The sequence below is a fragment of the Pomacea canaliculata genome, linkage group LG1 (genome assembly GCF_003073045.1).
Source record: "Pomacea canaliculata isolate SZHN2017 linkage group LG1, ASM307304v1, whole genome shotgun sequence".
Classification (NCBI taxonomy): Eukaryota; Metazoa; Mollusca; class Gastropoda; order Architaenioglossa; family Ampullariidae; genus Pomacea; species Pomacea canaliculata.
This window is the reverse complement of record NC_037590.1, coordinates 21088251-21115965: the sequence shown is the minus strand read 5'-3', so window position 1 is coordinate 21115965 and position 27715 is coordinate 21088251. Positions and strand designations below refer to the sequence as shown.

General features: G+C 37.6%; 2 protein-coding genes across 2 annotated transcripts in view; both read left to right on the top strand.

The window, feature by feature from the left end:
- The first annotated feature begins 260 nt into the window (after positions 1-260).
- Positions 261-5541, top strand: LOC112560519. Its single transcript, XM_025232439.1, has 7 exons — positions 261-434; positions 1327-1482; positions 2164-2328; positions 2832-3111; positions 3741-3846; positions 4137-4227; positions 4521-5541. The coding sequence occupies exons 2-7, from the start codon at positions 1368-1370 to the stop codon at positions 4829-4831; spliced, it is 1068 nt and encodes a 355-aa protein (XP_025088224.1). The 5' UTR covers positions 261-434; positions 1327-1367; the 3' UTR covers positions 4832-5541.
- Positions 5542-12046: 6505 nt separating this feature from the next.
- Positions 12047-27715, top strand: part of LOC112560514 — a 69459-nt gene continuing 53790 nt past the window's right edge. The window contains exons 1-21 of the mRNA XM_025232426.1: positions 12047-12171; positions 13545-13608; positions 14069-14150; positions 14612-14727; positions 14980-15135; positions 15495-15593; positions 16045-16166; positions 21098-21302; positions 21601-21752; positions 21948-22125; positions 22415-22596; positions 22956-23121; positions 23575-23766; positions 24135-24311; positions 24556-24753; positions 24887-25066; positions 25427-25546; positions 25707-25907; positions 26411-26590; positions 27012-27206; positions 27445-27639. Coding sequence (XP_025088211.1) covers positions 12136-12171; positions 13545-13608; positions 14069-14150; positions 14612-14727; positions 14980-15135; positions 15495-15593; positions 16045-16166; positions 21098-21302; positions 21601-21752; positions 21948-22125; positions 22415-22596; positions 22956-23121; positions 23575-23766; positions 24135-24311; positions 24556-24753; positions 24887-25066; positions 25427-25546; positions 25707-25907; positions 26411-26590; positions 27012-27206; positions 27445-27639 — 3196 coding nt within the window. The 5' untranslated portion in view covers positions 12047-12135. The remainder of the gene's footprint in view (positions 12172-13544; positions 13609-14068; positions 14151-14611; positions 14728-14979; positions 15136-15494; positions 15594-16044; positions 16167-21097; positions 21303-21600; positions 21753-21947; positions 22126-22414; positions 22597-22955; positions 23122-23574; positions 23767-24134; positions 24312-24555; positions 24754-24886; positions 25067-25426; positions 25547-25706; positions 25908-26410; positions 26591-27011; positions 27207-27444; positions 27640-27715) is intronic.

Genomic DNA, 27715 nt, shown 5'->3' with positions numbered 1-27715 from the left:
TTTAAAGGTGCTAGTAAGCGGAATGTCAAAAGTGTGGAACAGTGGAATGTATAAGGTGTTGAACGATGTTAGCAAGTGTAATGAATAAAACAACAGCGTCGCTTATAATTAAGTTAGAACAGTAGATTTGGTTTGTTCATCAGTTTAATTAATTTTTGACTTTTAATTTTTTTCTTTAGTTTTTACTTCTAAGATCTTTGTTAAAAATATGCACACATAGCTTTCAAATCACTTTCAAGCTGTTGGTATTGTTTGCTTTTTTAAAGCAAAATGCACGCTGGGTGAATATCTCAACATCTCTGCTCGCACCTGTTCTCCATGTCCTGTGGGTACATACAACCAGATTGGCAGTAACGTTACAGTCTGCGCTCCATGTCCTCAGAACAAGATTACCATTGGCACTGGAGCACTATCTATTGATGCCTGCAATATCAGTAGGTGTTTAAGCTGTTCTCATCGTTTAAAACATTTTTCTATTTAGTTCATAGGTAATCCAGAGATTGCAGAACTATTCTACCAGACATCCTTCGTTCACAAAAATCCCTGTAATCTCTTCTTGGAAAGTTGCATTCACTGCCAAACCTGCAATGAAAAACTTATAAACTAGCTACCCTGTCTTTTTATGTCATTGACCAGACCACTTCTTTGTATCTGAGTGATATTGTCACCATCTTCTCTTCAAGTCTCTGCACTCTTCGAAAATTCCTAGACCTTCATGATTAAAAAAAGAGACAAGATCTGTTCCTCTCATTTTGACTCTGTAGAATAGAGCAACTTCTCCTTCTTTATCTGATATTTTATTTAAATACTACAGTAGATCACATTTTAAAAAATCTTTAAAAACTAATCTTTTTAGACTTAGTATTAATCCTGACAGTGACACCACTCTTTTTGTAAATTTTATCAATGGATGTTTGTTTCAATGTATGAGATGCTCTGGGCGACTTGGTTGCATAGAGGAGTTTGGTTGTAATGAATTTGTTGGTGTGTGTGTAAGGGTGAGGGTGGTGTATGTGGATGAGAGTCCATTGCCCTGAGCACCCCATAGGGAGAAGAAATCTGTATGCAAATATTCATTATTATTATCATCATTACTTTTAGAAACTACCCTCTATTGAATCCTTTTAAAAAAGACTTCAAAACACAGTGTATTGTATCCACTTGTTCAGATTTGACAGTGATATCTACATTGTGTAAAAAGCAATTAAATATCAAAAGACAAAATAGTGCTAATTATTAATTATGAAATGTCTTGTGCGTTTAAATAGTTTAATATGTGAGACTGTATTCAGATTAACAAGTGCATAAGCTGGTGTTTCACTTCAGCGGACTGTGTTTGGGGGCAGTACCGGGTATATGGCGGTTGCATGAACTGTCCAAAGGGAAGTTACCAGCCACAGAAGTCGCAGGACAGTTGTATACAGTGTCCTCCAGGGAATACCACCCTCCTTACAGGACAAATTTACGAATCAGCTTGTATTGGTGAGTGTCGCATTCCAACTCTGTAGTTACGTTCAGATGAGATAGAAAATACCAACAAAACTCTGAATTTAAGAAATAAATATAATGACGAAAATTATTCAACACACAAAATGATTGACATGTTTTATGGACTTAGCGAAACAAAGAACACCAAAATAAAAATCAAAATTAAGTAATAAATGACATGCATACATTCTGAAATTTTAATGATGTAATCCAGACTGCAGAAGACATTGAACTTGTCAAGCACACAGCTTTGAGCAAGGTTTCTTTTTAATTCTTAAAATATATTCAGAAAAGATCTTGTTGAAATGTGCATCAAACTCAACATTTCTAAAGATAAAATATAATGTGCATTTAACAAATCTAATATTTAATTTTTCTTTACATTTTAGAATCTTAAAGGAATATGATTGAGTGAAAGGTTCATTGATGCTACTGCCTGTCAAAATCAACAGATCCCACTTGTCATGTTGTAGCAAGGTTTACGATGGTGCATAAATCTTACAAGCCTATCGGGCATTGTCTTTTGGTCCTCCTTTTGCATACATTGCAAGCAGTTCAATATTGGATGTAGCTCCTTGTATTTTTAATGACTGCAGTGGAACTTATATCTCCCTTTATTCTTTAACATGCTAACAAAAATATTTTACTTTCTTACTTTAATTTATAATTTTTTAGATGATTGCCCTGATGGGACAGCTTATAGCATGGTTTCCAATGAATGTGAACGATGCATTATTGGATATTACCGCAAAAAGACTGAAACAGTGAGCTGCGTCAAGTGTTCTCTAGGAAAAACAACACTTAGCCAAGGAGCAAGCAGCTGCATTGATCTTGTGGAAGGTAAAATCTGAAGATTATTTTTGATGATCTTTTGTGGAAGGAATAACTTGCAATGGTATGGTATATTATTGATAAAGAGAGCAGCATATATCTTACATATGAAGCAAACTGAGTACTCTGTTAGTAGCAATTGTTATGCTAAAAGACTTCTATGCCATGCTAGAAGGATAACAACTGTCTTACTTGTAGAACTAGCAAATAATGAAACAATTCTCCATTGATTTTATGAGAAATAAATTTATTTTAGCATACGAACTGCTTTGATTGATACAAAAGGGATGAGACAGCAGTAAATTATACATCTATACCTGTTGTGTTATCAGTAGTAGCTTTACCAGAAAAATCAAGTTGTATTCGTAAACTTAGAAGGAAAGAAAGACACATGGTAATTACTTTAGTAAAATTTCACAAAGATTTATAGGTTTGTTCAGGAGGAGTGTTACACTAATATGGCTGTACATTTAAAGTGCAGCAAGAGTCTTACATTAATCTGTACATTTCAGGCACTACAAGTTCACCCAGTCCTGTCATCAAAAAATTTTTCATGAGAACAATCATTAGAATGCAGATTGAGGAGTGCAGCAACACTGTGCATATAGCAGCTGCTATTAGGAGATTTATCCTAAACAGACTTCTCTCTGCTGATGCAATGTTCCCACAACTATGTGCATCATATTGTCAAGCTGATCTGAGCGTTCGTTTCATTGGTGGCTGTCTGTCCAATTCACGGAGGAAGAAGCGAAGTACAGACCAAGATGTTCTGATACAACTTGCCAATGTCACGTGTGTAAATACATGAACATGGAATACTGTGTGTGCAGTTTAAAATCATGGATATGTATCTCTGATACCTTCATAAGCTTACACCACTTTTTCATTGACATACATACACCTCTGTTCTCACCACCCACAAAAAGATAACCTGAGTGAAAATTATTTTTAAGGAAGTGAGCTTACTTCATTATTAGAAGCTGCATTCCAAAAATCTGAGGAAATATCTGTTTTTTTTACATCAGGATTGTAAAGCCTTCAAAAATCGCACCTCTCCTTTGGGGTTTAATATGAAGCTGCTATGGAAAACTATTACCATCACTTTGTCTTTTCAATCTGGCATCAACCTCTAGCTAAATTCTGTCTCACGTTAGTCTTCAGCCAAGATATCCTAAAGAAATAAAATGTTTTCTATGGAAACACAAGAATCAAACAAATAGAAATATAATATAAATAATAAACACTATAATTATACATACAAATATATATATAACCCTAACCCAAATATATTTGGTAAAGGAAATGTGACTTAAAGAAGTACTCACTGCAACATGAAGCTTAAGTTTAACCTATATATATTGGAGCCGTTTTAGTTTTAGTAACCGTTAAATACTAAGGTATACTTCGTTTTTTTCTGTCAGTGAGGAGGTCTTAGGAACTGGTTCAAGTGGAATAAGCGTCACAGAGAGATCTCAGGATGTTGTTACCAGAGCCTTCTATGACACAACGCAAGATGCATCTCTCCTGGTACACAATATCAATTCCTGTGTTTGTGTTTTGATGCACATGTGCAGGCGTTCAAGAATATGAGAGGAAGAAGTATACTCTGTGTGCTTAAGCATATTATGTGTGTGAATATGTGTGTGTAACCAAGTGTGTATTGATAAAGATTCACATACATTTGTGTCTATATACATTGTATGTGTGTTTTAGAGTTGTAGATATTTTTCGTTTTATTGTAGTTTGCATGCCAGTGGAAACTACTGTTATACTGTCAACAACTAAACACACTCTTTTCCTGTTTTTTTCTGCTTCAGACTGACAATTTGCTGAAATTTGTTGCCATCATTAATACTGCAATGAACGAGCAGTGTAACCCTGGTCAGCGTATAGATGGCACCTCTTGTGGTATGCTTTGAATTTTACAAGCTTAACACCATCTCTCAAGATAAAAGATTAGTTTAAAGTTAAATGGTTTTGCATGTTTTCTTCGTGGAGTCAAAAACCATACTCTAATCCATGTTTTGGGAAATGCTAAGAACGCATATTAAAAGTGATTTGAAAAAAGATGAATATTAAATCCTTCACAGGAAAATTTAGTTTCAGTCAAGAGAATGGCATTCACATCCAATTAAGCTGTAGCTGTTAGTCAGTAGTCCATAGCTAGCGCCTTGTAACATGTTTTCTTTTGTACTTGACAGTGGACTGCTCTGCTGGGTATAATTCCACTAATGGAACATCTAGTATGTGTACACCATGTGAAATGAACACTTATCAAGATACACCTGGCCAGGCATCCTGCAAACCTTGCTCAGCGAATACCTACTCAAATATCACAGCTTCAACTTCCAGCAGTAACTGCATCAGTAAGAAGATTAGTTATTCAAAAATATCTTTTGCAGTACCTGTGAACTTATATATTTTAATTATCTGTTTGATAATTTATTTGTTGGTTTTTGTCTTGTCTTTTATTCATTCAATCAATCACACCAATAATTTTTTTCAAAAGTGATTCTCATCAGATTATGTGATGGCTGATTAGATGTGAAACAGTATTGTAAGACAGTGTCATTCATTCATTGACTGGTACCGGTCGGTGAGGGGAGCATATATGGATAGATACCTCCAGAGAGGCCTGTCTTGAATGATGGTGAACAGGTCATGAACCGAACGACCTATATCCATTTCTTCACACTCCTAAACCCTTTCATTAGTTTTATATATCCTGTATGAGAACCAGATATTTAAATTTGATATTAGAATTAGTCTGGCACCTGCATTATATTAATGCTTGAGGCAACCACCATCTTTGTGAGATTGAGAAATATACTGGATTATTAAGCCAATTTCATGGATCTTGCTGCAACATTTCCTTAAAGCACTGTATTCAGGTGAGTTTTCACTTTATAAATTGTTTATTTAAAAATATCCAGTAGATATTCTTGTTTACTGTATTAAAGTTTTAGGCCTATCATATTTATTTTAAAATGTTCTGTAGTGATTCTCGTTTATCATATATCAGGTTAAATATCAGGAAACCAGCTTCCTCGTGTCCTGGGCATAGTGAGAGTGTAAGAAGATCTATAAAATGACTACTTTTACATGTCTACCATGGTTAATTATTTGAAAAGGCATATTTCCTCATTCTTTTAGCATAGTCATGTTACTGATTTTAGATTATTAATTAATAATAATAATAATTATGTAATCTTGTGCAGGCAAGAGAACTGTGGGAATACAAAATTGTCTCTCTACCATGAGAGAGAATAAAGAGAATAATCCCCAACCTAACTTCCAGGTGAACTTCCAAAAAACTGAATACAAAATTGCTATTATTTATCACTATTATATAAAATGTTTGTGTGCAAAGTATTAAACGGCAATTTTCAGAGGTTCATGTGTTTGTTTGTGGGTATGCATGCATAAATGTGTTTGTTGCTATGCCTTAGGATACATTTTTACTTTTTGTTTGAGTTGGATACTCAGTTACATACATTCCTTAACTGTCTATATTATTATAAATATGTTAGACAGGTTAACTTATTTCATTGATGAGGACTGACTACTTTATTTTTCTTTTCTTCTTCGCATTACACTGTAAGTTCTTATTCTTAATTTATTCTTTTGATCTAACAAATGTATCATTTTGACCCAATTTATTTACTTAGTTGCAGCAAACAGTACTTTTTAATATCTTTGGTTTCAGCAATTTTCAGGATTTATTTTGATTCCAGTAATTGTACTAACAAGATGTTATCTGTGATGCTGCTAAAACTAAGAGTTAGAGAGATATTTATGTTTGACCATATTTTTACTGAATGCCATCTTATATGAGTGATGAAATGAAAAACAATGTGATTCAACTACATGAAAGTAAATAGAAATGCTGAAAATGTTAAAGATCAATTGACTGCATTATAAAAGCAAATGCATTTTGTCAGTATTGATCTAGACTTCTAAAATAGGGTTGAGGTATTTCAGCGGTATTTACACTTAATTACTAGACATTTCCCATTCATAGTTTTTTAACATAATTTCTACTTTTACTTACCTTTTGTCAAAGATATTAAAATAATAATTGACTGCTTACAGTAGTGGCTATCTTTGAAGTGTTAAATGTGTGATGCAGTACTGTATGTTGATTATCAATGAACTCTCAATTGTAATATATGTTTTTATGAAACTTAATGGGTCTGCAGAAAGATTTCAGTTCCAGTCAGTATTTGGAGGGCTGATCGAGGTTATGGTGACTGTCAACAAAGGAAATCTACTAGTCAACACTTGACACCTCATGATGAAAAATGTTTCCTTTCAGTATTTTCAGTAAATATATCCTATGCTAGGCTGTCGGACGTGATTATGATGCAAATTTGTGTATGCTTTATTGCTTTTATAGTAAAATTATCCCTATCGTTTCTATGTGAAATCCTTAAAGTGTACTAATTACATAGAATTTAGTGTCTTCATGTGTGAGGCATAATGTAAGTTGTGTGCATAGTCGTTAGTCTGTTTTTACTATGAATATCTGTCTTTATCTTTGAGTCACCTAGAAGTGGCTATGTGGCAGACCTGGAAGGTCTGTGGGTTATATTTAGCCATACACAGAAATATATCACTCTACAGAGATAATAGAGTTGTATCATTGTCAAAACTTTGGTAACAGAAACTGCGCTGTACCATTTATTCTCTACCCTCTTATGTTAAATTTGCTTTGGATTTCATTGCAAGCAAAAAAGGTACTTATTGATTTCATCAGCTGAAACAGGAGCCACTACTCTTGTTTACCTGATCCTTCAGCATGTTGTGCATCCTCAGAATGATGGTAAAGGTCAGCTTCGATAGGATCCACTAATTAAGGTGTTGTACTAGTCAGTTATAGTGATGATCTCAAAATTCTGCAGAAATATGAGCCTCCTGCTGCCTTAAATGTTAAATGATATAAAATTAAATGTAACCCCATTTTAAAATTGCTTCTCGACATATTTTCTAGATATTTTTACAATACATTTAGATATATGTTTATATTACAATATAATACAACTTTATTTATCCACAGGGGTAATTTTAGATAGTACTCGTACTAGCAATATTCATACATGTAAATGTTAAAATAATTTCTCTTTCTCTCTTACTCACACATTCCCAGCAACTATACAGTTGGTGACCCCAGGTCACCTCAGGCTAGTACAAGATCACGGCCAGTAGAGTTTATCAAGTGAATGGCACGTGGAATGAATCTGCATACAGACATTACGTACCTACAGTCAGACCGAAGATTGAAAACCCACATCATCAGCAATGGAGAGGATGCAGGCGGCCCGGTGGCGCAACGGTTAGCGCTGTTAGCGCCTGTCACCAATACAGTGAAGGTTGGCTGCCCTGAGGTTCATTTCTCGTCTCGGGCACGTGTTCTTTCTCTGCACGTGGCATCTGTTTACAGGCTGCCTGCTCTCCGCCAAGGACGGTCCCAAGCCCGGCTGAAAAAGGAGGAGGGTTGGGCGTGGCCAGCACCCCCATCCCGTAAAAACAAAATCCTTGCTAACGAAACATCGACAACAGTTAAGACTGTAGTCGATGGCCTATGCCCCAGGGGGGGTGAAAGGGCCTAAAAAAAAAAAAAAAAATAACTATAATTCATTATAAATACTTTTTTACATTAAAAGGATGTATGTCATTTGAACTTGCTCTAACTTATGTCTGTATTTCTTTTACCACACTTCAGGAATCCTGGTGCTGACCACTGAGCTACTATATTTGGGAGCTGTTATCATTGGTCTCCCCACACAATACCATCTGAGGAAGACATTGTAATGGCAACAGGCGGAAAGATGAGATATGAGCAGTCTTTACAGAAAGAAAGATTTTGCAAAGACAGAAGATGAGATAATCTATTTTACACTCCACATATCTCTGAAGAGGGTTTCAAGGGATCGCCGCCTTGACTTTGAATCAGCAAAACCCTCGTCAGTCTTTTGCCCCTCATCAAGCCTCATAACCTACCGTCTCTGCTCCTGATGAGACTTGCGGAGTCATTTAGGCGCCTTTCTACTTTTCTCTTCCTGTGAAGTGTTGGGGTCTGGCCCAGCTTCTTCATATAAAATATGCAAAAATAAAACGATTTTCACGATTTTAGCTCGATTTGCTCAGTTATTACCAAGGACAGTGACCTAGAAGAATGGATAGTGGGCGAGAGAGATCATCTATATTCAGCAGATATGAGTAAACATGTGTCTGCATCTGTGATTTAGGTAAGAATGAGAAAGAAGGGCAGTAACATCCCATCAAAAATGTATCCCTTGTTTACATGTGCTTAAATACTTTGATTTGTTTTATTACATAGGTAAAAATGCGTAAAAGGGTTAGAAGAATAAAAGAAAAGCGAGACAAAATAAGCTTATGATGAAGAAACTCCAAGTTTGAAGAAAGCTGTCTGCTGTTTCAATTGTTCTTAAAACTAAAAAATAGTCCTTGATGTAGGGAAACATTAACCTGTCCACAAGCACGTGATCATTGGCAGTGAGACGGTAGAACTGATGCAAATTTCTAGGTATCTAGGCACAAAGCAAATTATCCTTGCAGTAAACATCAACATTGTTTCCAGGAAAACATATCAGCACCTGTTCCTACTAAGGCAATTAATGAATTGTATTATTGGCTCTGTTCTTGAATCAGTATATCCTAACCTGGTCGAAAATATTTTAAAATTCAATCTGTATATGTGGCTTTAAAGATAAAACTTGTTTGACGAGGGTGGTCGAGATTTCAAGCAAGATCACTGGCTCTCCACAAAGTCCACTAAGTGATCTCTACACCAAGGTTCTGATGTCACGAGTTTCTTATTTTAGGACTGACTTGGCGATAGACTTGATTTAGAAAATAAAACGAAACAAAAAAACCGAGCCCCCCCCCCCCAAAAAAAAAAAGGACAAAACATTCATCCATAAATAAGTAAAATGAATCTGCAGTGTTCACATTGACAACCACTCCCTTCACTATTACAGTATAGCGACTTCGACAAAACAGTTACCTGCATTTACTGTATTTACGTTGGGCACCATTAAAAGACGGTGTGGGCGTGATGACAGAAGTCGGTGCAAACAAACAAACAAACAAAAAAACAAACAAACAAACAAACAAACAAGTTGCAAGCAAGACATGGCTGTCCCTTTGTCACCAGCAAGGCCTTAAAACTTTAAGGGAGACAAATATGTATTCGTAAGAGTTATAACACGTTACCTCCCTTTACATATTTTATTAAAAAACTTTTTCACCCACAGAACGAAAATTACAAAACAATCTGAATTTTTAGCATTTGACCTTCAGTATTCTTAAGCACAAAAAAAATCTTGTAATGAAGGCAGTCTTTGTTTCTGAGTGTCTGGAAACAGGCTGCTGCAAATGAGTTTCGTCGTGTGGCCTACCTGTGCAGGAGACAGAATCATGACAAAAGTGAAAATTCCGTGATGCACGTGGTCATTTTCGTCAAAGGCGTGCTCAGCGCTGAACACGATCACAAAATACAGGTAGTCTTCGGGTTACGACGGTCTCGAGTTACGTCGTTTCGTGGTTACGACACTCATTCCCACTTACAGCGACAGTGATAACAAAGCAACGTAGTGGGCTTATTATTGAGATGGACAGATTATTGGCGCTTTGGTTGCAAGACCAAAATCAACGCCGTATCCCTGTGAGTTTTATGGTTATTCAGGAGAAGGCTAGGTGACTGTTTGAGGCGTTGAAAAGAGAAAAGAGGGAAGAAAGTGAAAGTGAAGAATTTGTGGCGAGTAGGGGTTGGTTTATGAGGTTTAAGGATCGTGCCCATTTCCATAACATTAAAGTGCAAGGTGAAGCTGCTAGTGCTGATGAGAAAGCAGCAACTGAGTTTCCTAATGCACTGGCTAAGATAATTGAGGAGTGTGGTTACTGTGCTCAACAAGTGTTCAACGTGGATGAGACAGGCTTGTGTTGGTAACGTCTGCCTAACCTAACTGTTTATTACTGTTACAGCACTTACAGTACAGTATTTCATTATTAAACGTACTGTACTACAATATTTTACTGTACTTATGTTTATTGATAATTATGTAGGGTACTCTGTTAGGATAGGTGTTTGGATAGGCTAAGTGTTTGCAGTACTGTACTGTTATTATGGTACAGTACAGTATCAACGTATGATCCGACTTACGTCGAAATTCGGTTTACGACGCCGCGTTAAGAACGGATCCCCGTCGTAAGTCGAGGACTACCTGTAGTAAGAAAGATGTCCAATAAGTTAACCAAAAAGTAACAAAGACGTGGAACAAAATCACAAAATAGTAAGAAAGATGTAGAAGGAAGAACAACGTGAAGACTCGCTGCGTTGCGGCAGTAAAGGGTGATAACTGTAGATGTAAGGGTAATGACTCCAGAGAATAAGGTTAGTGACATCAGGAGAATACTGGGACGACAATGAGTAATCTTGAGAATATGAAGAAATGTTATCACATGAAACTGCAAGATGGAGATCATCATTTCAGTTTATTCACTGCAGCTCACAGTCGATGCCGAGGCGAGTGAAACATGGCGGAGTGGACTCCAGCCAACAGACTCAAACAGTTCGCACTTCAAATAATATTATATACAGTATGCAAACCACAAGAGAAAGAAAACGCATTAGAAGCACACGTAAACATGATGGTCCAACACTTATCCAATCGAAGCATGACCACAAAACATAAACAAAATCAAGCCTATTAGGTGAATAGACAGAGCTCTTTGTGATGCCTACATTTTATGGCGCTTTTTGAAATCTAGGTTTATTAAGTTTTTCCTTTGTCATGCCTTCTCCTTTCACTTTTGTCAAAAGAAAAGGAAATCGAAAAGAAAATTGCTGACTAAAGCTGGACTCCTCCACAGTCGAGGGCCCAGGTACACCATCCTTCCCTGTCCCTTCCTCTCATCAGTCCTGCTGAAAGATATTTAACTCAAGTGTTCATTTACATATTATAGTCTTCACAATAAAACAACCTGTGGACGACAATTAACATACTTGTGGTGATCAAGTTTTGCTTTCAGGGAAGAGATTGAACAAGGACTAAATGAGCGCTGTCCAAGTCTCCTGTCTCCTCTCTGCCAGAAAACCTGATCGCCATACGAATACAAATTGTCGCCAACAGCTTGTTTTATTGTGCGGATGATACACAGAGCAGTAATGAACTGTCACACACAGGCTGCAACACTAGGGGTAGTCTTCTCTCTCTCTGTTCATGGAGTTGCCCAGCATCGGTCACAGAAACTTCTTTACTGTCAATGCGGAATTGCTTGCGGACCATCTTTTCCCTTGTGGCAGATAAACCCATATCTCTGTGCATATACATACTTATAGTCGGTCAAACAAATTGGTGTGCAGCGACCAAGCGCATGCAGCTTAACACAAACATGATAGCCTCCACACCTCTCTTCCCAGCCCCTCTTACTCCCCTCCCACCTCCATACTCCATAGACAGGACAACAGTAGCTTTTAACACACACACACAAAAGGATTCTTTTTTTTTTGACATTCTGGGACCTGACTCAAGTAGCACGGGTTGTGTACCCGTTAGTTAGCATGCGAGATCGTGTTGCAGCACAACAACTATCATGCGTGCCACTTCTAAACCTACATTGAAAACAGTTCATTGTACAGCAGAAACACACTGCAGCAACCAGGAAGAAGAATTACTAGGAGGATAAAACCGTTGGCTCTGGCCAGGCATGTGACATTTCTGGGCTGAGGAAGGAGCAGGTGACTGGATGAACCTACAAAACTGAGCGCAAAGATTCAAAAGAACTGGACTAATGGAGGTTTGTCTGACAGCTGCACTCCTGTTTATGGTAGGTGATGCAATATTGTGGATAATTAAACTGGAGTTATCAACATTCTCAAACTACACACGCCAGGTCAAATCATATTTGTTCCTAGTTTTTATTACAGAAATTATTCTCTCTCCCGTGCTCGCAAATGTGTTCATGCATCTTTCAATGTAAAAATGAAAGCATGATTTATCGGATAGATCATGGGTATGGGGATATTTTATTTAAGACGAACACGCTGTGTTACTGTACTGTGTGTGTATAAGTGTAACGTAGCTGTTACATCAAATTGTGTTGTAATGATGACTACATTACAGCAGAACTCCCTTACATGTTTTGCGTAACAGAAAAGGCTTGACATTACTTACATGAGTGCATTTTTAATAAAATGTAAAACTTACATGCCTGTACCTGTACAGACTCAAAAGGCGCAGACAAAAATGTGCAGCTTCGGTGAACATGAACATGAGAAGAAGTCGTCAGGGTCATGTGGTTGACCTGTGTACACGATCTTAGAAGCGTGACTGGTTTAACACCATGTCTGTGCCTGTATTGAAACAAGATAGCATGCTTCAACTAGCAGAGTATTCATGCCTTGGAGGGTTTAATAGACAGGAAAGGGACGGTGTCATAAAAATGACAAGTTCGCTTTACCTATCTACTAAACACTAGGGTGAGATGCATGCTACATATGTAGGAGCTAGCAGACAGAACCGCTGACATTGAGGTTCGGGGTGTACAAGCAGGCTATAAGAACACCCGTATTTAATTGAAGGCTTTATTGACATGTGAGAGAAGTAATGAGACATTGAATGACAGCCCACTGAAAGTACTTCTTGAAATCTTCTAGGGTGTTGAAGACTTATGTACCGCTTTAGCAAACAGAAAAACAGGCAGGTAGACAAGAAGACATGGAACTAGGTTTGACTATGCTGGTCGACGAATGATTGGCTGGTTGATTGTCTGTGCATATAGTAAGCACATAAGACTCAACACACACACACACACACACAATCACATGCACGCACACATACATATACACAAGAACCAGAACCCACGCACTCACATACACACAGCTACACATTCCCACGCGAGCAGTAAAACACGCACAGAAGCAAAAAGGCACTCATCATCCATCATCCATTATCCATAATTATCCATCATTATCAATCATCATCATCATCATATTCTTAGTTACTTTTAACCATTGTTAGTCTGAAATGCTTTTTTCCCAGCCTTTCTAAAACTGTCTTCTACTCTATTGGTAACCAAATATTTCAAGAAACAGCGAGTATATATGATTAATTTTCGCAAAAAGAGATCGTTGTGTATTTCTCTCGTTCTCATTATTTACAACAAAATATTCTCAGTAAATATTGTTTCCATTTTTTTAGATGATTGACAGTGTGACTCTTGTCACTGAGGACATGGGGGACCTTACCTTCGTGTGCCCTGAAGGTAACCTTCATAGTGGGCAGCCAAAACACAACATCATCAGCTTAGCACACACACATACACATTATTTACTGTACCATAGACAGGACAACAGTAGTTTTTAACACTCACACCATTTACTGGAATGTTTATAGGAAGCACAAAAATATATTGAACGTCCCTATTTTGATGCTTCTTACATGTCTCTGCAATGTTGCCGTCCTGTGAATACATATTTTTCATTCTATGTTGCATCGTGCGCATTGAGTTGGTGCTAGTTTGAAATTAATAATTTATTTATGTGTCAGTGTAATACATTCGTAGATAAGGGTATAATTTTTATAACTTTTTGCTTTGTTGGAGAATACTTCCTTTCATGAACATATTTGAGTATCTTTTACTTAAGTAATAACCACAGTTTACAGATTGGATACTAAATGAAAAAAAATTATTTAAAGTGAAGATGCATGAAATTGTTTTACAGGCTGGACTATACAGGCTCCAAACTGTTACCTCATAACGCCCTCGCCCAGAAACTTTATGTCTGCGCAGGATACATGTAAAAAGTATGGTAACCCCGGTGTGACATTATTCACCAAACAGTTACTGTGCTAGGTTGCTGCCGGTATTTTCATACTGACGAGACATAAAAACCAATATATATCTTTATTTATAGATATATATTTCTTATGATGCCGTTTTAGCAAATGACTGCAAAACTTTGAAAAAAAAGATAGCAACGAATTTTATTTCATTTTGTAATCATGTACTTTGACAGCAACTGTCAAAAGTTTTAAAAACTTTATATCTCTGCACAAACCTGTAATTAATGACTTTCAAAGTAAAAGTTTATTTACAGACAAATGTGGAAGGGTTTCAAAAAAGTTAAGTTACTACTAACCATTATGGGAATATAAAGTGGATATATATCAAATTACACGAAAATTTTCTTCGAGAAAGGTCACGCAAATATACTTGGATGAAAGTAATGGTTAATACCTGAATGTTTTTCTTGGTTATATTTTAGGTATGGGGCCAACCTTGTGATCCTAGAAGACGAGGTGGAATCACTGAGTGTCAGCAAGCTGGTTCGCCAAACAAGTTCATCAATCGAGACTTTCTGGATTGGAAACATTCATCTTGGTGATTATTAAATCTTGTAAAATATTATTTACCAGAAAATCATGATAACATAGTTTTGTACTTTTCTGTCGTTCTTGAAATCTAGGTTTATAGCGGAAAAGGAATTAGGGGAATGTAAACACTCACTCACTTGCTCTATTGCAATGCTTGGTGAGTTTTCAATTTTTTGTGAAACATGTCTGACAAAAAAGATCCAATTCTTTTGTAACATTTGTCATACCACTAACTATCTATCTCTGTTAACCTGTACAGACGGACAAAGCGTGTGTGGTGGGGTGTGGGACATCATGCAGCCTGCAGACCTCAACTCTACTTTCGTGTCCTCACGTGCGTCCAATGGACGGTGGAGTACGACAGACCCCGACACGAGACTACCTTTTGTCTGCAAGGTTCCCGCATGCTTAGAAGGTGAAATCATACTTTTGCCGTTAATTAATTAATTTCATCTTCTGCATGTCAACAGCTTTAAGCACAATGGCTTGCATGCATAGCTACATCATTACACTCGTACATCCGATAACATATTCAGTCTTTAGTAAATATTTCAATATTTTATGTGCTAGTCTGTTTGATTTACATCTCGGCTCGATCATTGCTTTAGTCATTATATGCAAGAGTGCATCTTTTCTTTAAGTATCAGGATGACTGACGCTGAACTATAATTAGTTCAGTTTACTGTTTCCTAGCCAGTTAAGAAAGCATGTGCTCCAGGTGCAAATCTGAACAAATTTATACTCAATGATGAAGCCACGGAGTTTATTTTCCAGGCACGTTTCGCTGCTTGGACGGTTCCCAGTGTCTGAACGAGGCCTGGAAGTGTGACGGGGTGTATGACTGTCCCGATCAGTCGGATGAAGCCGACTGTAGTGAGTAAAGTCCTCCTTTTGAGACTTTATGACCTTGGATTATCGTCACAAACTGAAAACAGATTACTTTGTGTAGGAGAAAAACTCCAGTGGTATAATTTCCTACGAGTGTCTACAGACTTTTCTTATGTTCTAAGTGTGCTCGGGGGGTGCCTTTGTATTGTGTATACTGTGTGCCTCTTCGCTACTTTAATGTACATGTAAAGTAGGAAAAAAAATACTGTAATAGGTTTAATGTTTACATCTAAGCGTATGGTAGACTCCTTTGCTTTGTTGTAATCGTTGTTATACAATTGTGTAAGAAAATGTGATCATCGATAGAGTTGTTCCCGTTGTGTGACCTGTGTGCCTCTTGTCCCTCATCTCCTCAATGGCAGAGGTCACGCTGTCTATCATGTAAAAAATAAAAACCACATGGATGAATAATTACTGATAACATTTTCTCATAAAGAACTGGCGCCATGCACCAGCTACACGCAGGAACCAAACGGAAGTCTGAACGTGACGTATGAAGCCAACAGGCCGTGCACGTGGGTCATTGAAGGAGTCGTTGGACAAACTCTCTCCATAACAGTAAGACTATACACTTATGAACAGTTTCTATGTTAGTAATAATGTTCAATTTAATTTTATCTATTTAATATAAATTTAAGTGACATTAAAGGGATACTAAAGGGAAAATTAAACTGCTTAGAAACTCGTAAATAGTAGGATCAATTTGAATCTCGTCTATTTTCATGTCTGTTCATGTGAAAAAAGTTGAAGGTTTGTAGTAGAATGTTGCGTTTAAGAAGAGAAATTACACGGACTCTTTCGTCTGCTTCGACGAACTCTCGTTCTCGGTCACGTGACCTTATGACGTTTCAGTAGGATTGTTTACATGTGAGACCGAACCATGCCTGCACCCGATTGCCACGAAAAAATGGGAAAAGATTCGACATTGTCATCATTTTCCGAAAGACAGATCGAGCCTTACAAAAAGAGTGTGTCATACAATAACAAGGCTCGATGCCACACGTTTGGTAGCCCAGAGAGTGGGAGGTGTTGTGCAAGCATTTTGTTGACGATCAGTGCTTTACTAGCCGGACCCGAAATGTCCGCAGAGAGCTTAGATCTAAGCTCTCTGATGTCCGAACAGTTAGATTTGGCCTTCAAGGCACAGCTTCTGCCAGATGCAATTCCGACCATTTTTCAACACAATGAAATTTCTCGAAAAAGAATGAAGGATCTATCTGACAGACGAGTTTCACTTGCCAAACGACTACAGCATAAACAGGTCAGTGTCAGTGCTATGTACTGTTACTGTGTTTACAAAATGCACTTTTCATTATTGGTAGATAACATTACAATATACATATATCAAAGACTGTATATATCTATAAAACAATAAACGTGTTATGTGGTACTTATAATAAGCGTGTTTCAATAGGTAAAAATTCATAGTACATGCATAATAAATGAAAAATGTCAGCATCAAACTGAAAGTGTAAAAGAAATGATTGTTGAAATCCTGTCACTTGTTACATTATTTTTTTAAAAATCATTGTTTGCTTTTATGATATGAAATATTTTTAAATTCATATTTTTGAAAAGACAGCCTATTTGTTTATGAAATCTAAAACAATGAAATTCATGTGAAAGGTATTTCCTACATAATGAGCTTATCAACAATAGTAGTGAAAATCTATGTGCAGTACACTGCGGAAGTTAGAATTGATATTTCAACATTTGAAAATTAGAGTAATATTAATGATTGTGTTTTATGTTGGATACTGTAAAGAATTAAAAATAATAATAGCTTGATCACATGGTATAATCATACATGTTTTATTATTGTTTTAATGTTTTGTGGAATGATTACTTTATAAAACTTTAATGTTCAGACTATAACAAGTCAGTCACAACAAACAGTTCAACTGTGCTTAATAAAGAGGTCCAGACCCAGATCTCAGCTCCAATCCTGAAAGGTAATGGCCACTTTTTAGTTCTTTTCTCTATTACACATCTCTTTTATCTAAAATTGGCATGAATTCACAACTGTGCTAGATATTTTCTTCTTATAAGGATATTCAAGGCCAAAAATATGTGCAGTTTTAAACACTTAGATAAAAAAATAATTTTATATGGCTTTGTAAAATATTTATGTGGATAAATTTTTTTCATTATGAAATGAAAAAGAAGGAAATTGTGTCTATAAATGTCTGCTAGGTGTGATCCTGATATTGATATGGGGAGTCAGAAAATGAAAATGACACCTCAGAGTGGAATAATTCAGCAGTCGAGGAGCACCAGTAAACAAAATTTATATTGCAGTTACTAACAAACAGTCAGTACTTGATAGTTTATATCAGAAACATGCTAGCACAAGAATTTCAGCTGATATTTAGCTATAAAAATGATTTATGGTTTTAACTATGATTTTAGTCTCGATATTTGTCTCTAGGAATTCTCAGAAAGATGAACTGGGCACAAATCCCTTCCTGGAAAGAAAATTTATCATTCACGAAAAGAAGTCGGAGGAGCTGCTGAGTGTCTGCAGGCAGTGTAGCAACCCCTCTATCACAACTATAGATGAGTGTCACATAGAAGTCAAATTTATAACCATATGCCAAGACAGCTCCTGTGGCCATCATTACTCCTGGACATCACAGCCACACTCTTTTAGGCTTCCTAAATGTTCAACGTTTGACAAGTACACAAACACACATGTGTCTCAAATTGTCCACTTGGTTTATTGGAATCCATAACTGTGCAAGAATTAAGAAAATTATGACAAAATACATTGTTGAAACTGTTTTAAATGCTTACAGAGCAATCAAATGAAAAATTCACATGCAGTGGAACTTGAGGAAATAAAAAGGCCATATGTCTGTATATTATGTGAAAGAAAGAAATCAGTTCTCACACAGTTTTCCTTGCATTGTTATTAGTTTGTAAGAAAATAAAGAATGAAAGGTAAATTCAGCACCAAGTATTTCAGAAATGATGTTTGTAAAATAAAAATGCCAGATGCATGCAAGATTTGTTTTGGACATAAAGATAAAGTGTGTCCCATACCTGAGTTTGAACAAATAAAAGAAATTAATGTTAACAAAGGGAAGATTTTATTTTACAATTCATGTCAGATACATGATGCATCTGATATGAAGTGTGTCCAATAACTGGATTTGGATAAATGTAACAATTTTCATGATGTATAGGGAACATTTTCTTGACAATTCACTTTTAAGCTTTTACTCTACATTTTTTTATGCTTCAACATTTGTTGTGGCCATTCTCACAATGCTCACAAATGCACCAGTCTGAAACTGTGATAAATGAATCTATGTAAATACACATTTAAACAACAAACATATAAGTTTAAAAGCACAGGCAAAATAACATATAAGCAAACGTCTCTGCTTGAATTCTATCCATCGTTGTTATAAAGTAAGTCATTAGTGTAATTATTCAAACTATATCCCCCAAAAAAAGGCTGCAAATAGTATTATATTAAAGTCTGTTTAAATATTTAAATACAGATATTTCAAACTATTAATTTTTTAAACTATCCTTAGGAAAGTTCACTTAAAACCCAAATTATCATATACAATGTGAATATTCCGGTGTGTGTGAGGAAATAATTAGCATACCAAATGTAATTTTATTTTTTAAATACACTACGAAGTGAATTCGTCAACAACAATGCCCAGTGTAAAGAGTTTGAGTGCATTATGTTTATTTAAAGTGCTTGAAGGTAAAGCATGCTTTCACTTTCTGTTCCGTGCACACAGTATGACTTACTTCTATAGTCCTACCAGAGATCTGTCCCTACAGATCTCTGGTCCTACGTACCTGCTTTGTGCTTCGACTGCTGCAACATTTTCCTCGTCCTCCGAGGATGTGCAGTCGATTGTGAGCTGATGCAAGTGGTTCAAATTGGTAAAATTGAACATTATTCATGGCCATCTCGATAGTTAATGACTTTGGAGATCACAAATCCAACTAAGAGACACCACCGATCACTATCCTAGCAATGACCACAGACACTTCCTGTCGTTTGTGACGTCACAAAAGACTCGTCTGCTTGACTCATCTCGGGAAGATATCGTAGCTACTCGGCGGAAGGACACAAGGGTCGATTTCACTGGATTTTTTCGATTTTTATAAACATCGGCAACCGAAATAGTGCTAATAAGTGGTAATTAAGTGAGAAACGAATCCTTTATTTCTCCTGTATCGCTCTCGTGCTCTGTAATTCTAACTAAATCTATTTTTGAAACGTTTTACTGTCGCCACAGCCTTATCACTACCCTTTAGTATCCCTTTAAAACTTTTGCTATAAATCATAAAACGATTAAAGTACTTTCCGTAACAGCTCGACTCTAAAATGTTGATATTTAAAAACCTGTAACTCTTAAGAAAATGAGAATTTAAACGCTTTTGTCCTTTTGTTTAATACTCTGAAGGTTTGGTGCTAAAAAGCTTGCTTTGTTTTGCTTTATAATATTACTTGCTACAACGACCTAATAATATTAAAAAAAGGGTTTAATACCCTTCTGAGTTAAGATTTCCGCGAGTACGACAGGTGTCGTTATAAAACAATTTAGTTTATCCTCTGATTCATTTTGTGTGTAGACTTCTCTTAACTGAATCCGAAGATTTCTTCTTCTCACGCACCGTACATACATCTTATTGCCTACATATATATATCATAAACGTGTTTTCTAAAACACAGTTACTTCCCTTTCAATGGGAGGGAAGTCTGTTTGAACAGAAATATCGTCAATTTCCCAGAGTACTCGTTCTTTTCCAATAGAAAAATGGCGGGATGATACAAGGCTCTAGAGGTGTGATAGTTGTTCCTTGGATTTTCCGAATTCTGGCACCTTATTAATGCATTATTTGTGAATTTCTGTGGACAAGAACAATGTGTGTGCATTTCATCTTGGTTTTTAAACATCAAACTCTGGTTCCTGAAAGTCTAACTTCTTGTTAGATGACATAATCTGTGTAAACATTTGCCTCAAAATCTTTTAAAAAAATTCCACTTCATCTACCCAATTTCGTATGGATTACAATTAAAGTGACCTGTCAAGCAAGTTTCAGGTAGATTGTTCGTTTTCTACACATTTTGATAAGTCATTATCAGTTTGAATTATTCTTCTACCTCTTTTAATTATTTTTTATAATTTTTTGGGAAAAAGGAAAATATGTGTAACAGTGGGTCAAACTACCTCTAGCATAGCCGTTTTCAAAGAGATAAGGACTGAGATAAACTAATCGAGATCAGATCCGTCCAGTGAGCTAGCCGACAGAAGTTTAACGTTTCCCCTCTACATACTAGTACTAGACTTGTTACTATTTTTCAGTCGACAAACGAGCGAATAAAAACTTTACTTGTGAGAAGCTCAATAATATTCAGTCAATAAGGGTCTGCATGGTTAGAGGGACGAGACAGTCCTGTGAAAGCTGATGTCAGTGAGACGGTCAGTGCCCTCAGGTCACTCGTTCTCTGTTTCTAGTTTCACACTGTGGACCTGGAGAGCGACGCCGACTACATAGAAGTCTGGAGCGGAGGTCCAACGATAGAGACCAGCACCCAGAAGGCTTTGTTCACCGGAAGTGTAAGAGATCGAATTGTTTATGGCGACAACAACTTCCTCATTATCAGACTGATCTCAGATAATTCTGTTGAAGGACCAGGATTTACAGCTACTTGGCAAACAGGTAATTCCTACTCATTATACAAAAATGGACACCATGGCAACGCATGTGTAAGTTTGCTTGAAGATGCTTTGTGAACAAACGGAAGTTTGGGGATCAGCTATATCAAGCTGTCTTCCTTGCTTAAGAAACAAGACGAATACAGGGTGTCATTCAGTCTAAAAGCTGTATTCTACACTTCGCTTAGTGTAACGTTTTTATACTTGTGTTACACCTGATGTCTACTATTGAAACAAATTGCTTATAGTTTTATACAGTCTATTCACCCCATGAACTTATGTATACTTTGAACTTCCTGTAGATCCTGAATTGTCGTCCGAGGAAAGAATGGTGGAGGCTACAGACAGTTGGACAGAAGTGACGTCACCTCACTATCACAATTCTCAGCGCCCTTCTGTCTACTTCCGCCTGTTCACCGTAAACACGACCGATGGATCTCATATTACCATGGAGGTGAAACTCAATAGACGGTCATTTGTTTGACCAACTATCAGGTTTATATCCGATGTTTTAATTACGATTATCGTGTTTATCATCAAATAACTATGTTTATTTGCAATTTAATTTCTGTATGGACTTGACAGTTTTTTTTCCGAAATTACCAGTTCGTTTTTGTCGATCTCATGTTTCCCCTTTTTTGTGGTTTAGATAATGGATAACCAGCTGATGGTCAATGACTTTGTGTACAATCCACAAGAGCTGTCTAGTATAGTCTCGTCTTCCAATTCCTCGCCATTGGTCTTCGTGTCACTGGGCAGCAGCTTCACCTTCCAGATCTCTTCTAAGGGCAACAGCACCCGTGCTTTCCGCGCCAGAGTCAAGCGGGGTACCCATGATATTTTATAATTTTTATGTTTTGATTTGCAGACGCAAAAGATTTTAATTTACCGGTGTTAAAGAATCTGTGGTTACTATGTCTTTGGAGCAATGACAGCAATAAGGATTGAAGTAAAGAGAAAAGCAGCAAGAACATTCCGTTTCGTTTGGATCTCATTTTTATAAGACGTTTTACAGGACTGGAAGTTTGTTTTTAAAAAGTGATAAGTATACGGATTTTCAGCGAGGATAGTTGTAAAAGATTTTCTGAGAACAGTGACCTACTACTTATTATTCAGGATGTTCGCCGGATCTCACACTTACTTCTGGTGTGATTGAGTCTCCTGGACCTACACCCACTGGCCCCTACCCTTCATCTCTCACCTGTACATACACTATCCGAGCACCTAGAGACCATCCGAGAGGCTTCATGATCTCGTTTGTGTCTTTCAAGATGGCTGACGATAAGGATGAAATAATGGTATGTTGTGTCTGTTTTCTCTCTTCTCTTTTTATTGTTCTCGAGCTGGAAGATAGAGATGCTCTGTTCAGATGACATATACAAGACACAAGTGGTAATGAAGTAGTGAATGTTACGTGTACTCTCCTGGAATATTTCTATTTATCGAAAGGTAAAAAGGTAGACTATCTCACAGTAGTTCACACCGTGCCTACCAATACATTTATACAGGAACACAATATACACACGCACAAGCATAAAAACGAAACGTAAACAACACTAAGGCTTGCCTACACTGTTTCACATGCACAAGTAGTTTTACAATGCTTTTTGCCGTTGTCAAATGAGCAGTTGTCACAACTGTATTTTCATGTCTCCAGGTGTACAATGTTACTGACAGTGTGTCAAACCAAATGTACACTAACAGTCGGTACACGTTGTCCAGTCAACTACCTCAGCATCTGTACTCGGGGTCTGTGTTTGTCATTCAATTCACTTCCAGCCTTGCGCAGTCCGATGGCTACTTCGCGCTAAACTTTAGTCGTGGTGAGATTTCCTGTCATTTATGTTTAAATTGATGGCCCTAACCCTATGATCTCATCGTGTGTTTCAATCAAAGTAATTTTTCATAATCATTGGAAATGTATGTCAGTAAATTATCTTATTTGTTCTCAAAGCTTCTTTCAAGAATGTCAAGTGAGATACGTTTCTAATAAATTTTATGTTAGACTTGCATTAATCTTTTTCCTGTTATTTTCTTGTTGAACCTGAGCTTTAATGAAGACCTTCTTCTGTCACCATCTCTGTGTCAATTCTGATCAGTGATGTTATTGTCTTTTTTCTGGGAAAACAAAAAAGGAGTTTATATTTCCAGAGAGATACGGTAAACACGATGTAGGTGTGTCCTCTAATACTATCAAATCAGTGTATAAACACAGACCACCAACACCACCATGACACCCACATACACAGTTCTGTTCTCATAATGTTTTTGGTCAGACTGCCCAGCTGTGGCGGACGCGACCAACATGACCCTGTCTACAACCCTCAGCCACGCATTCACCTTTGTCAGCATCTCTTGTAACCAAGGCTACTCCTTCGCCCAAGAAGAGTTCGTTAGCAGCATCATGGTCAGCCTGACCTGCAGCCAGGACGGCAACTGGGACAAGCCGCGGATGCCAACCTGTCGGCGTGAGTTGCACTCTGCCTTAGCTCCCTTGAATGTACTTTATGCAAGAGTTCCAGCTGGCTGTTATAATCTGAAGACAAAATTTGTTAGGATTGTGCATAAGCTAGCACATAGTCATGTCACTGAAAACAACTCGAATAAGTAAAAGAATTACATTTTTACAAACCTACATTGAGTTTCTTTCCAATGTTTTCAATGACAAAGAAATGAAATTAGCCCATTTAAGAAATTTTATCAACCGTTATATCATTATCTATATTATTTTACTTTGCACAAGAATGGCATCATTCTTTCAGTGTAAGGGATGCCGGAGGGTTTTCACTACATTCTGTTATCAGATATCAAATCATGAAAAAGCTATTTATTTCAGAAACCTACTGCGGCGTTCCTCAGACTATCGCTAATGGAGAAATATACAGTGGTTCTGGTAATGCTCGGTATGGAGCTATTGTTCAGTACAGGTGTTTCCCGGGATTCCGTGTGAATGGCTCATCGACCTCCACTTGTCAAGAGAATGGTCAATGGACACTCCCACCTGAATGTCTATGTAAGAGGGTAACAAAGTTCAGTAACACAATGCTTTCTGCTTAACTGAGAAGTTTATTAGCAAAGTCTGCTGAAGATTTCATGACGTATAAAAATGCTGATTAAAACATCTTTAATTTTCTTCTGTATATCATTGAATTGTAAACCAAAGGGATCTTTTAGAAAGAGGTTTTATTTACTAAATTGTTAGACGTGTGAGCATGAGGACATGCACTGGCTTACCTTGAACTTATTTCTCCACACAGCTGCCACGTGTCCACCTCCGCCGACTATTGTCAATGGGAATCTGACTTTCATCACTGGGAACTCCAGCTCTAGCGCCGACAGACAGTATTTTGGTGCCATCGTGATGTACACCTGTCACCCAGGCTATGACCTCATAGGTTCTATGTACTCGCTGTGCTATTCAGCGATCTGGTCTATGCCACCTCCTGTTTGTCAAGGTAAGTTTTTTAAAAATGAATTTAATATTTGAAGTGGGCGCGTGGGACAAATATAAAAATTAACTACTCGTCCTTTAGCGAGAAAACCGTTGAAAATTATTATTACCATTTCGAATAAAAACATTTGCTTCAGCCATCAAATGTCCTGTGCCTGAGGTAGACAGAGCCACACTATCGACACAGAGTCCTGTTGAGCTTGGAGAGTCTTTGATTATCACCTGTAACCCTGGATACACTAACAACGGTACAGACAGTTTTCAGAGTACCTGCACGAGTAGCGGAATGTTTGAGGTGCCGAGAAATGTTTGTCAAGGTGAGCAGATCTTCTTTTCTTTGAAACTATTTTCTCCATTGTTCGCTGAATTTATCAATGGACCAGCTAATCGATGCCTGCATCTGTATTTCCTTGTCAGACATTTGATTTCATTCTCTGTCGACAGAAAGAACACAGGCAAGCAGACAGTCTAAATGAATGCTGCGGAGTAAAAGACATTGCAATGTGTTGGTACACCCAAATCAAGGGGTGATGAAAACAGAGATAACATTCTAATAAAAATTATAATGATTACTCGACTAGTCTCGATACATTTTGGTGGAAGAGCTTTATAAGCAAAATTTCAAGCGTTTTATATTTAGGATATTTAGGAAAAGTCTCTTGTTAACAATTTTTCAGATAAAAATGAATGCGAGACGGTGGGAATTTGCGGAGCCCATCAGACATGCCACAACACTGACGGCAACTTTACCTGCGTGTGTGAAAAAGGTTTTACACTCACTTCAGGAAAGTGCGAAGGTATGTGAACACTGGCAACTGTCTCGTTGATTAGAGCTTTTAAAGGCAGACAACCATACTACCGGAGATAACTTAAAAAAGAAATCCTTTAAAACTTGGAATGCTCATTTTATCTGCGAGAATGCTATGTCCTGATGTATTGTAAATTGTGTTTTTGAAGATATCGACGAGTGCGCTAACAACACAAGTGGTTGTGACGTCACTAACGGCTACTGTAACAACACCAGCGGCGGCTTCACGTGTGTGTGTAACTCAGGCTACACGATGTATACACAGAACGGTACGACTGGCAAGAACATTCCACTCCCTGAGGATGGACTGCGACAGGGCGATGTCTACTACATCAACCACACCTGTGTCCGTACGTGTGTCGCTTCCTTTTTCATATTTGTAACCTGTTGTGTGATAGACACTTGGTTGTTACTCTTGAAACATGATGCCAGCATCTGCTGCTTGATCCTATCGAAGTGGTGGGTAAAAAAGTTTATGACTTTTCGCCGACAGGACATATGTTTTCCATTTCGTAAATGTTTTGTATTTCCATTCGAGCTTTTTTGAGATCTCGCTTAAACAGGAAGAGTGATGCCCAAACCTTCTTCAATGTAGCAGCTTTCTCTAATTGTAATGACAGCAACATTGTATCTCTTAAATCTTTCTGTTAATTTAAGAAACGTTCGTCATTTTGAGTATCACATTTTTAATTGCCATGACTTAGGAAGATCTATCCTAATTACATAAATGATCTTAAAGATTATCATAGATAACCTCCTGATCCATTTCATAGTATCTCGGATTGCGCTAACCTGAGCTAAGATTTGTGTATAAGGCTATTATGTTGTTTGAAGTAAGTTTCTGTGTGTTTAGCCGTTACCTGCCCCAGCCTACCCAGCATTCCACACGGAACACTTCTAAGTGCCTCGACGTCGTACTTCTATAACGAGACAGCTGGGTACCGGTGTGACCGGGGCTACACCTTGACAGGGTCTGCTGTGGTGACATGTCAGTCTAACGGCCAGTGGTCAGCTCTACCTCCCACCTGCAATCGTAAGCATCCTAAGACACTTGCTAACTCAATCATGTTGTAAATGCTGTTTATCAGTATGTTACACAATTACTGTAAATTACTGTCATTGGTATGTTAGAAAATGAATCCTACTATGCTTCTTACAACTTTTTATCTTTGTAAACTGACGACAATATATACTGTACTCGAGGTGTAAACCACTTCGTTACAATAAGACTTACATAACCACAGGAATATGTTTACCAAACAAGTTATAAGGAACAATAAAGATAATACGATGCATCCATATTTGTGCATGATGTACACGTGCATTCAAAACTAGGTCAGGGACGTCTTACACTATTGAAATATTCTCATTTTAATCCACCTGTATATTATAGTCCTTTTCTTATTCAATCTCGTGACCTCTATCACCAGTACTGCTTTATTCGCTGTTTGTAGCCAGGTACTGTGCTGCACTGTCACCCACTGGTATCGTGTCGGCTGTGATTCCTCCAAATCCAACAGTTATTGGAGACAAGGTGACACTGGTCTGCAGGTCTCAGGTTGGCCCTGAGTACAACAAGACCCTCTACTGTGCCTACGATCCCCTCACCGACAACATGACGCTACAGGGGGACAGTCACAACTGCCCAGGTAAACACCATTTCATGAAGAATCGTTGTCAGCACCATGCCGTCAACAACGAATACACTAAACATGCCAATAGTTAACTTTAATTTAAAAAACCCCCAAAATTTGAAAAGAACCTTTCAGTCTACTGTCATGGATTCGTGTTGATCGACAAGTACAAAAATTGAATTGTCATTCGAAGAATTCTGATTATGTTTCTCAGACAGGTCACGTGAATCAAGTATTTCTTATTTACTCTTAGCGATCGACTGTGGCAGCCCGAGTTTAGTGGCGACAGGTGGCTCCGTCAACGTGTCCACATCTTCCGGTCTCGGAGAGTCTTTCGAGTTCTCGTGTGAGCCGGGCTTCGTGGTGACTGGCGAGTCTACCTTGGGGAACAGAACCGTCAGATGTGGGGAAGATGGCCGCTGGGGCTTCGGAACCCTGTACTGTGAAGGTTGGGCGGCATTTCAGTCTAATTGCTGTCCACACAGATGACCTTAGATTTTACAAATCTTTCAGATAAGCGCTGT